Source organism: Momordica charantia, assembly GCF_013281855.1.
Source record: "Momordica charantia cultivar OHB3-1 chromosome 8 unlocalized genomic scaffold, Mcharantia_2.0 BLBB01000008.1, whole genome shotgun sequence".
NCBI classification, from domain to species: domain Eukaryota; kingdom Viridiplantae; phylum Streptophyta; class Magnoliopsida; order Cucurbitales; family Cucurbitaceae; genus Momordica; species Momordica charantia.
Window position 1 is genome coordinate 6,361,139 of NW_028275166.1, and position 12,321 is coordinate 6,373,459.

At 33.7% G+C, this 12,321-nt stretch overlaps 1 protein-coding gene across 1 annotated transcript; it reads right to left on the reverse strand.

Moving 5' to 3' along the window:
* Nucleotides 1-864: 864 nt before the first annotated feature.
* Nucleotides 865-5,268, reverse strand: LOC111014083 (L-ascorbate oxidase homolog). The gene is made up of 8 exons (XM_022288703.2): nt 5,003-5,268; nt 4,814-4,923; nt 4,202-4,472; nt 2,831-2,936; nt 2,336-2,681; nt 1,788-2,153; nt 1,623-1,701; nt 865-1,539 (listed from the first exon to the last, which is right to left on the reverse strand). The coding sequence occupies exons 1-8, from the start codon at nt 5,135-5,137 to the stop codon at nt 1,327-1,329; spliced, it is 1,626 nt and encodes a 541-aa protein (XP_022144395.1). The 5' UTR covers nt 5,138-5,268; the 3' UTR covers nt 865-1,326.
* Between the last annotated feature and the right edge of the window lie 7,053 nt (nt 5,269-12,321).

The following is a 12,321-nucleotide window of genomic DNA, read 5'->3' on the forward strand; positions in this document are numbered from 1 at the left end:
AAGTCACTTTCATCTCTTCTGACGTTGTCCCCGTAGCCTTGAAGTACTGTTCTACGTCGAACAGGAAGTTCTCGAGATCTTTGGCGTCTCTATTGCCATTGAATGGTTTGGGCTCTGGGACCTTCAACTTGTTGAACCCCATGTTCGCTTGGTTGGGAGCTTGATTTCCCACGGCTCGCATGGTTAGGTTCACTCTAGTGCTTATTTCCGTCATCTCAGCTCGGAGGGTGTCGATGGTCACTTTGAGGTCTTCTGTCATTTCGTTAAACAATTGCATCATTGCCGAATGCGAGTTGTTTAACTCTCCCATACGTACTTCTATCTGTGTGTTTGGGTTCGTGGAACTATCTCCACGTTCGAAGCTACCAGGACGTGTAGCTTTGCTTTCTAGGGTCTCAACCCTCATTGCTATATCTTGTATCGGCAACCCGTCTACACGGGCATTCACTGCGTCTATTTCTCCAAACTTCTCGGAGAATTCATCAACTCGCGCCTCCAGCAGACGGAGGGAATCAGGGACTTCTCTTAGGTAGAGAAGTTGTTCTTCTATCTCTACCAGTCGGTCGACGTGCGACTTGCTCAGTTGTTTCGTCGTCGACATGGTTCCGGACTTTTTCGGGTCGAGGAGCTAACTAAGCTCTGATACCACTTGTCACAATCGCACCTTTTTAAAGCAGCTCGAGCGATTGTGCGGCACTTGCTCTAGCTCAAACGAGCAAGTCAGCCAGAAAAAACTGTAAGTTGCGGTCAATCTCGGTCGTCGGTCTAGCCTCCGCTCACGTTTTAGGAGAAAATTGGTTTTAGAAAACGTGAGAGAGAAAAACAGTTGAAAACATCTTTAAAACAAGCATTGTAGACATTGGATGCAAGAAAGCTTTGATTGCAAGAAAGTATACAACACTTGGTCGGGGGGAGGTTTGATGACTACTTGGTCCCCCCTAAGGTACATTATAAGGCATTTTTGGTGTGGCAGGTGTAGACGTCCTAAGTGGCGAGGAGTCACTCGGTGGCCTACAGGGCCCGTGTGAACTCCGATTGGCTTGAAATTTGGCGTGCTTACATATCTTACTAATACACACCTAGTTCCAAAGCCGCTCGGCCAAAATCCACCTACAACCCCAAAAACCCGATACAAGAAAATTACACTAGAAAGCTTTAAAGACATGAAAGGAAAGCGAGTGGTGAGGATGGTTTGGACATGCGGCCATGGGTAACACACCCTGGACAAGCATGCCCACAACACCACGCACAAGCAGAGCAGGCCTTCGCCGCCCAGCTCAGGGTTTGGGATTTTGGAATTGTGTTCTCAGAGATATAAAGGAAGAATTATAGGGGCCTGGTTCGTCTCCCCGTGGCTCTTCCGCACAGCAGAGCATTCTTTGGAATTGGGTACTCGTCTCTTAACGAAGTGGATGGCGTGTAAACTCTCAAGTAAAATTGCTGGCCCAGGTACTGGCGTGCCCAGAATTCTGACCTTACGTTCCACATTCCCACGTTGTCCAGCGCCACGTATATTGCCGTCCATGACTTGGGATACACCTGCCAGTGCCCATTAACCCCTTCCTCCATTAACAACCTTCCATTTTCAATTCATACACATAAAAACTCGAGCTTTATCTTACCTGAGTGGTACAACGTGCGATTGCGTCTCGTAGGTTGTATTGGTTTCTGCTGTTCGATGTCCATTGCCCACCATCCATCCTGAATTTTCACAAACTTCCTCAGGAAAAAGGAGCCAGAAGAAGATGACATTACTGCAGAAAGCGATCGAGGTTAATGGTTCTTACCCAACGACAAAGAAGGAGTAGCCATCGAGGTGCCAACTCTGGATGAGATCTTCGTTGTTCTGGAACACGATTTCAACGTAAGCTCTGTAGTCAGCACCCATTACCGAGGTGTCCTGGTAGATTCCTCCACCGGTTGGCCAGTCGGAGATGCTTCCGACGCGGAAAACTCCTCCGATTTTGAAGAAGTCGGCGACCTTCAGGGGAGTATCCGCCGGAATAAACGACACGCTGTTGACGGCGTATCTTTGCTTCCCGTTGACAAACCCGGCTGAGTTCGACAGTACGATGGTTTTGGTCGTGTTGATGAGACCGTAGTGATAGGACCCTTGTGGGTTCGGCCGAGGCCCACTGGCTGTAAGATTGGTCCTGCATTCATGGAGACCCTCCAGATTATTAACTTGACGAAATTGAATGTATAAAGAAAATTTTGAAGTACAAATGGGTCTTTTCCCTAGATTAAACATAACATGATCTATTAACTTTAAACTTTTTGGATTTCTATTATTAACAAGCCTGCTATTATATTTAGAGTAAAATTTGGGGGTTACCTGATGGCTCGAGCTTGGTTAAGGGACCAATCAATTTGGATGGTTGGGCCACCAGGAGGAGGGCCTTGGACCGAGCCGGCAGAGTTGGCATAGCGGAGAATGGCGGTGGTGGTAAGAATCGGGGTGGTGAAGCGAGAGGAAACGACGACGTAGAAGTCCTGAGCGGGCTGATCCGCCGTGACGAGAACGGAATAAAATTGGCCGACATGAATGTCAAGGGAAGAGAATTCGGTTTGGAGGGTGTGGGTTCCTTCAACTTCAACCACCTTCAATCTGTGGCCTTGAATTCGGAAGTTGAGAGAGTTTTGGAGCCCCACGTTTGAGATCCTGAGCCTGTACGTTTTTCCTAGTAACGAACATACAGACAACGAATAATCAGAGCTGCCTTGTTGTGGCTTTTCCGGAATAGCGTTTTTATAATAGACGAAACAGAAGTCAATCTCATTCTCAATGACTTTTTTCACTAAAATAGAATTACGTAGAGCTCTTTAGTACCTTGTTCTACATTGAAAGGGGCAGTTCTATTGGGCCCGCGACCATTGATGAGGATACCGTCGGGGAGTGGAAGCATAGTACCATTGTCTAGTTGGGCCCTCAACGTCTGCAAACACAAAGCCAAAAAAAGATGATAAAAGTGACCAAATCTTAGGGGAAAAAAATACTTCTATAACATAATGCTCTAATCTATATTTAGTTATGTAGAAGATTCTCTTTCTACATTCTGGTATGGACATATCGTGCATCTTTCTTCTTTACTTGAGATGGAAGAACCATCTTAAGAACGAATAGATTTTAATAGTTTATCACGTTCCCAATCCTAGTAATAATGCCCCTCTTACTAAAAGTAGGTAATAAGCAAAAAAGAGAGAGAATAAGCAGGAATGAAATGAAAACCTTTCAATCCCCTTCATTCTCAGCTGGATTATTTGAAGAAAGGGTAGGTGTGACAATCATGTATAAACAGCTTATTATAAGGCAAAATTTTCGAACACTATTAAAAAGAAGCAATACTTCCCTAATCAGGCAGCAGCATAAACTAAATATTTTTGCAGCTATTTTTTTATTTTTTTGTGAAGAAAAGAAAATACATCTTCTCTCGGCACTCCCCTTTAATTTACTTGTTAAAAGTAACCTCAAACTCACACTATGAGTAGCAAGTTTTGGTAAAGATAAAAAGAAAGAGGAACAACCCATCTAAACCAAAGATAAACTTTTAAAAATGATGAAAGATTTACAAACTAGAACAATAAATTAAATGATTATGTAGGTGAATATAACTGTCCTAAAAGGTTCTCTGTTTTCCAGTATTGGGGAGTTTCAGAGGGTTAAACTAATGAGGATCCAAAGTTCGGAAGAAAGCGCGTTTGGGTAACGCCTTGGATTCAGTGCCAAAAGCGGAGATGTAGGGGCGCTTTCGTTGGCTGGCTGGATTGGATACAGCCCAACAATACAAATTAGCTTTTATATCAATAGACGCACATGCCAACAAATCAATTGGTTTCAGCTTATGATTCTCACAGTGACCAACAACAGCCATGGCCCGCGACACGAACACCCATTAAAGAAAGAAAAAGTCCCTTTAAGTAATCCAGCTGTTAATCCCAGTAAAGAGGGAGAGAGAGAGAAGGAAAAAGGAGATGAAGAGTCAAAGATTACAGGTCAGTGAGGCAGTGAAGCAAGCAACGGTCTACCGACAGAGGTTGAAGAAAAGTCAAGCTGAAAAGTGATACCCTATTCCCCGCCAATCTAGCTCATCCCGTGACTAATATTCAAATTCTTTCACCTCATTTCACATCTTCTAATGATTAATTTTGAGAATGATGTTGAAGGAAAAAACGGGAATATCAGTGATTAGTGATTAAGTACCGTATGATTAGCTTGGTACCAGTCACCGATGAGGACGGTGTAATCGCCGGCGGGATCCGGGAAGGGGACGGGAATCCGGGGGCGGCTGAGAATCCTGATCCCACCGAAACCACCGGCGGCCTTGTGGAAACCGAGAGAAGGGAAGTAGTAGAAGCTTCCGATCTGATCTTTCACCTGGAGAATGTAAGTGAAATTCTTCCCCGGAGGAATTGGGCATGTTGTTCCGTACACACCGTCTTCGTACGAGTTCCTTCTCTGCTGAATCCCATTCCTGAGCTCACAGTTCAGACCATCACCAGTTTTCAGTAAAACTTCCAATTCAAACCAGATTCAATCGATTAATTTTCAGGCATTGTCCTAAAAACTTCCTCAACTATCTAAACAGTCAAACCAGATCCAAGCCCTAAATTTAGAGGTATAAAAAAACAAGAGACAGAGAGATGTAATCAATGCCAACCAACTTCCAAAAAAAAACTCCATAAGTCCTTTTTGTTTCTTCTTAAGATTTATACTCCCAAGTCGTCTTTAGAAATTACAGAACAATTCAAAGCACATTTTCAGCGTCGGGGCTGAAAATGGAGATTTCGAAGGTGAGAGAGAGAGGTCAATTACCAGGAGAGGAGGAAGGGCTCGTCCAGGCTATTGAAGACATTGATAATGAGATTATCGTTGGTAACGGAGTGAATATCGGGGCCAGGAAATTGGCCATTAATGAGAATACCCTGAGACAGAGCAGATTCAGATCCATAAGCGAAGAGGAAGCAAGAACTCAATGAGTTGAAATTGAATCGAAAAGCTAACCTGTTGGGGGAGGCCGAGGGGGTAAATGGTGCCATAGGTGACGTTCCAGTTGAAGAATCTGTAAGGATCGTCGGCGGCAACAATGGCGAAGAAGGAGACGCAGAGGCAGAGGAGAGGGGCTGAAGCAATGGCCATGGCCGGAAAGGGAGGCAATTGCGAAGAGAGAGAAATGGGGGATGGAGGAGTGAGAGAAGAGCGCGTTTTTATGCTTAAGCGCGCTGCGCAGAGAGTAGGTGGTGAACGTACAAAGCCAGAGGAGGGAAACTGGGAGTGAAAGTGACGTACTCTCACCATGGAATTTTAAACATTCAATGTAAAATTCAATTTACAGAAAATAAATATTTGGAGACATTAGAATCACGACATTATTGTATTAGATTTATGAGACACAAAATTATTATTAGGCATAATATTGAATGTTTAGAGATATATTAAATAACTCATAAAATTTTAGAAATTTATTAAACCAATCCTCAAATTTCAAACATCATACTTATAATTAACTGAAAATAAATTTAGTTCGAATAAAGTTACTTAAACTTCAAAATTTAATGTTTTGGTGTTTTTCAATTTAGTACCTTATATTTTTAATATTTTTCAATAGTTTTTTTTCTCGCCGGCAAATACTAAAACTAGCAGTTGATGAGTGGAAGAATAATTGTTAGAAGAAAAATATGCTAACATGAACATAGATTAACGATTAAGACATATGGTTTATTATTTAGAGGTCAGATTTCCAATCTATCTTCTATGTTATACTAAAAAAATCTGAGTCTAATTTTTTTTTCTTAGGAATTTGAAGGAAAAATTAGAAATCTTGTACTAGTCTAATTCTTCTTCTAAATTTCATCACAGTCCCCATTTACTATTCAATTTGGAAAGGAGTCTTTATCAAAGAAAAAGAAAAGAAAAAAAAAAGTCAATTAGCAACCATTAATATGATAATTAAAGATCTAATAGCTAAATTTCAATTTAAAAATTTTAGGCTAGTGCAATTCTGGCTTATATGTATGAACAGAGGCAACATATTTGAATTCTTGAAGCAATAGTATCGCTGGAGAAAACTTTCTTAATATAACGTTTTATTTATTCAAAATTAGCCTTAATTTTGCCCATGGTTAACTTAACAAACGAGTTTTATTTTAAAAAGTTTCTAATATATTATTAAACTTTTAATTTTATGCTTAATAAGTATTTATCTTTAATTTTGTTGGTGATAGGCTGGCTGGCTTGGGATCTCAAGGAATTTCTGAACATATTTTTAGAGATCCAAAATCCTGTTATAAATTTATTTACTACTATTAATTTATTTATATATTATTGGTACTTTTTTTCTTGCAAATTATAATTAGTTATGTTGATAATTTCATTTGAAGCATATGGAGGTTTTAGAAAATATATCATGTTCATATGCTAGAATAATGATATTTTTAGAAGTATGCCTCACTTATGATTTTGGTTACTAATTACTGAAAACATATATTACATATTACATATTTCATAAATTTGTGTTTTTATTTGAAATTATTGCAACATAATTAAATGTAATTACCATATATATAAATATATAGAAGATTTTATTTATGACTTTGTGAAACATGTCAAATGCAATAACACATTTTTATAAAAAGATTGATTTAAGAGTAGAAGTCTATAATAGGGGCTGTGCGGATTGAAAGATTTCTTAAAGCTATGATTGGATGACTTTTCAATTTTCAATTTAGTTTCATTGCATTAATAGAATTAATTATCCATTAGGATGTTCAAAAGATCCGACGATCCAAAAAATCGATGTCCAATCCAAACCATAGAGTTTAGATTGGTGTATAAATTTGTTCGAGTTTTAGTGAGTTCAAATGAATAAAAATTCAATAAGTAAGTTGGTTTAAGGACTTAGCTAAAATAAATTTAGGTTGAATTAAATTAATCCGAACTTATTATTATTTTTTAAATCATTTCTTTTACTTACCAAAAAAATTAATATGGGATATATTTATTTTTTTATTTTATTTAATAATTATTTATGGATTATTTATTCTATGACAATTTTTAAAAGTAAAACTTTAACTTTTTAATAGGTGTACTTTTTAATCATATAAATAAACATTGACTTATCTATTATGATTAAATATTAAAAAATATATAAATAAATGTTTAAGATATTAGATTTTTTTTTTTGTTACACAATGTTTTAAATGAGTGACTCGAATGATCCGAACCAACTCAACCCAAATATTTCATGGTTGGGTTAATTGAGTTCATTATTTAATAATGGTTGTTTGGATCGAATAAATTTATAACACGAACAATTAGGCTGGAGTTAATTTTTAAATCTAATGTACCTCAACTCAACCCAGCAAACATCTCTTCTATACACCATATGCGTGATTTTGGTGTGAAGAGTGACCTTTTTTATTCTAAAAATCAAGTCATCAAACACACTAAATAAAAGAAGAAAAAATCCATTAACAATAATTCAAACATGTTTTTATTGAATTTTTATTCTAAAAAATTGAAAGCTATTTTAAAATGGTTCGAATTCGAAGGGTTCCAAAATTGTCTTCAAAATAGGTTTTTTTTTTCCTTCTCTCTAATGACAAGATTAAAACATTATTTGGATAACTTTTCTTTCTTTTCATATTCCTAGTGTTTCTTAATATATAATTTTGTTAAGTGATTTCAAGGTAACTAAATGATATTAACGTAACAGAACTTCCAATAGTAAAATCTAAAAATTAGTTTGAAAATAAAAACATAAAATTACTTTTGGAAATAGTTTCCAAACTATTACCAAGAGGATCCGAGAGTAGTTTTGTTAAATAACTTTATGTTTTTTGAATAAAAATGTAATAAAAATAGTTAAAGGTTGTATGCTTCTATTTTCTTTTATTTTTTTTAATTCGACCAGATGAAGAATCAAAACATCAACTTTTACGATGGTAATAAGTAATTATTCGTTAAACTACGTTTGATTAACTATTTAGTTTTAGTTTGTTTTCATTCGATTTTTTTTTAGGAATAATAGACTACAAAGGACAAACAAAATTTTGGGACCCCCTATCTCATATGAACAATTGACAAAAATTAATTTTGAGAGATGAAGAGAGAAACAAAAAAGTTCAAGGCAATAAACCTAGGTTGTTTGTTTTTTTAATAGATTTCTTACATTTGAGGATGAAAATTAACTTCCTTCGGTGTCTTTTTCATTATTGTTCCACTAATTTCCATATAGATCCACACTTTGAATCAACTTCACCATTCCACAAATTTTCTCCCATGAACTACACAAATCTTTTTTTTATTGATTTCTCCTTCTTTTTACTTTTCTAGTATTTTAATTTAAGAGGTTTCTGGTTTTTACCGATGTATGACTTTTCTCACAATACATGTAGTTTCCCGTGTAATCTTAGTCAAACTCTATCTCCTAAATCTATTTCCCCTCTCTAATTGAGACAATTTTGAATGTGATTAACACCCTTTAACTAGTCTAAAGTACGCCCACATGTAACTTTTATTTTTCAACTACTTATGGCCACATTATATTTTGTCTTCATATTAATTGGGAAGCTAATGAAGTTGTTTTGAAACAATTTAAAAGTTTTGAAATTTTAGAAAAATAAGGACAGGGATATAATTGAAACATGTCATATAAGCCACATGTACTACTATTTTACAAGTCACTGCCATCTTACTTTCTTCATTTTAATAGAAAAGTTGACGGAAAAGTAATTTTAAAATAAATTTAAAGTTTAAGAGTAAAATTGAAACTTGCCACGTATGTCACATGTACCACTATTATTTTATAAGTGATTGCCACCACATTAATTTTTAACAGAAAAATTGACGAGATGGTAATTTTGAAACAAATTTAAATTTTAAGAATAAAAATTTTTAAAATTTAAAGGTATTATTGAAACCTACCATAAAGTTGAGAGGTATTTTATATAATTTAACATTTAAAAAACAACCAGCAAAGATATAAAAATAAAATTTAAAAAATTACAATTTTATTTTATTTTTTTCCACTTTTTTAAAAAACAAATCCAAAAGTGTTGAAAATCTAAGCATAATCAAGTTATTATTTATTTTTTTTTAGTTTAATAATATAGGTTGAGAATTCAAACTTTTAACATTTTGATTGAGATAGCCTCTTTGACTAGTAGAGTTATATTGAGTTGGAAATATAGGTAAGATTTTAATTTCCGTTCCATCACATAACCCACCCTTTGGTCGCATGTTTTCCATCAATTTGCATACAAAACAAGTCCTATTTAGTATTTATAAACTAAATTGAACCACTCTCAAAATGGTTTTAGTATTTATAAACTAAATTGAACCACTCTCAAAATGGTTTACTTGCTTAAGCTTTAATCATATTTGAATTTGAATTTGGATCGAGCCTATTTATAATCAATAGGTTCCAAAATTCCTAAAACAAAACTAAAAAATAAATGTTATTTATTTTTCAGACCTAAATATGCATATAAATAACTCCCGAAGTAAACACTCTCATCCATCTTTCTTTCTTTCTTTCTTTCTTTCTTTCTTTTTTTCTTTTTCTTTTTCATCCCAAAAAAGACTAAATCCTAATTTGTCCATTTTTTTTTCTGCAGAATCTATACCCTCTGATTTACAATGTAATATGTTTTTTTTTTCCTTTTTCTTATTGATTTTTTTAAAAGAGAAATATTATGTTGCGTCGGTGCGTGGGGTTGGAATATTTGGCATACAATATACAACTTTGAAAAATAAATATGTGTTTTATGTCTCTCACATGGGATGCCATTGGCGCTTACCATAACTAAGCACGTGATCAGATTCAACACCTTGGGCCACTCTCTAGATTTTATATTATAAATATTTTATTTCATCTTTAATATAGCATTTACGATTGATATCCTTTGAGATAGGACTTTTAAGTTGTACCACATCGAGATGTGCTCTCTCCGATCCTAGGATAGGTGCTCATCCAATCTCTAAGTATGACTCATCTATCGCATTTAGAGATCGTTAAATATCTAATATACACCAATAACGCAAAGTCAGCTTGTTAGTGATTTTAACTTATTTGATTGTTAAATATGTTTGTGAGGTATGTTTATTGTATAAATACTTTATAAATCACAACATTCTCGCATTCTCATAGTCTAAATATATCACAAATCATAATGCTTTGAACTATTTTTTGAAATCAAAGACTACCCCCACACGTAAATAAATAAATAAGTATATACATATACATATATTTATATTTCTCATGCTGTTGAGACTATAATATATATATTTAGCCAAAATATAATGAACAAAAACACTATTAATTATAATAAAAAAGTCACATCATGATTTAAAGACAATGTTATATATTTTGATCTACTAATTCTTAAACTTACTATCGGATTTTTTTTTTCTTAATTTAGGGGATTAAAGGGTAAATTTTGAAACTTCAAATCAAATAGAATCATATAATACAACTTTAAAGATTAAAGAAGGTAACTTATCCAATATGTTTATTTTTAGTTGACAACTTATCCTATAGGTTAGTACTAAATTACTGACACCTTGTAGTTTAAAAAATAGATCAAAATAAAAGCTGATCACATAATTTACTATTTTAATTAAAAATAAATAAATTTAAATTCAAGTCAACATAATACTATTATTAAACTTATAAAAGACGGAATGGGTTAAATTAACAATTTAGTTTTTATGGCTTGGTTTGAGTTTAATATTTCAACGTGGTCTTTATAGTTTTATAAATTCTCGGTTTCATCAAATCTCACAAATTATCTATGATTTGAGTACAATTTGTAATTTGATTAAATTTAAACTTTTAAAACCATAAAAGAATCAACTTGAAAATAGGAATTAGTAATTTAGTAAAAAAAAAAAAAAAGAAAAGATAACTAGTTTAGACCATAAAGAAATAAGCTAAAAGTTAAAGATATCACGTGAAAGAATAAAAGTACTTAACAAAAGTCTTATAATATAAATTAGCTATTGATTTGGAGACGGAACCTAATTAATAACGTATTATAAATATAGGAAACTCAGATTTCTTTTTTTTTTCTTTTTTCTTTTTTTTGGCTTTTTAGTTTTTCTTCCGAAAATTCTCCAACAAAGTAACCAATTATATACCCAATGTGTTTCCATGTTTTTTTTCTCTGTGCCTTAGAAAGCGAAGCCGATTAAGGCACATTTTGATGGAATTATTTGACTAAGTTTCGATTTCAAGTATAAACCTAAGCTACCAAATGCTTTGAGAAAGGGCCAAAATTAATTATAATTTAATCCTCCTTTAAATTACTAGGCTGCTTTTTGTAAATTTAGTTGGCTAGGTTGCTAATAAGTTGAGGCCCTTGGTGGTTGATAATAATTTAACGTATAACAAAAATCAACCTAAATTAGTTATTTATACCCACGTGCAATATTGATTAGATCATGAAAAAGTCGAGATTAAAGTAATGATTTGTTTTCTAAACTTTATTTTGTAACGATTTTATCCATGTATTTTTAAATCGGTAGCTATTTAGTCTATTAAATTTAGTCTTTGCGCTTTCAAATTATTAGTAACTATTTAGTCTATAAACATTAATATGTAACAATTTTGTCTCTATAATTTAAAATTTGTAACAATTTTAGTCTCTATCGTTAAAAATCTCATTAAAATTAAATGTTGATTTTTATTATGCAACAATTTAGTCTGGGTAGTTTATAAACATATTTGATCCTTAGTTTTTCGATTTACATATATATGAAACCTCATTAAATTTTGATTACATTTTTTATAATAGGAATTAAATCATTATAAACTTTGAATTACAGGGGACCAAATCGTTACATATGCAAGTTCAATGACTAAATTGTTACAAATTTAAAAGGTCAAGAAATAATCATTATAAACAACGGTACTCATCGTACTCTAAGTATCTCTAGAATGATATGATATTGTTTGGTTTCATACAAAAGACCTCATACCAATAGAATTAATTGTCATCTCTTATAATATGATGGATCATTTCCTTCCCAAACCAATGTAGGATTTTGTTTGCACATTTTACAAACCCAACACTAGTAGTGATAGACCATACTATTGATCGACAACTATTAGTGCGATAAACTATATAAGACCTTTATCACCGATGTAATCTATCAATGATAAACTATATTATCAATAGAGGTTTCATAAATTATATTATCATTGATAGATGTCTGATCGACTACATTAGTGATAAACTATATTATTGATGGAACGAAAACGTAAATGAGTAAAAATGTCTAAATAGGCATGCAGAAATTTTTTTAAAAAGATAATCTTATTG

Coding starts and splice junctions, on each gene's coding strand:
- LOC111014083 (XM_022288703.2), bottom strand. CDS start 5,137: ATGGCCATTGCTTCAGCCCCTCTCCTCTGCCTCTGCGTCTCCTTCTTC. Junction 2,154..2,335: donor AACCAAGCTCGAGCCATCAG/GTAACCCCCAAA, acceptor CCATGAATGCAG/GACCAATCTTACAGCCAGTG. Junction 1,540..1,622: donor TCGCACGTTGTACCACTCAG/GTAAGATAAAGC, acceptor GGGCACTGGCAG/GTGTATCCCAAGTCATGGAC.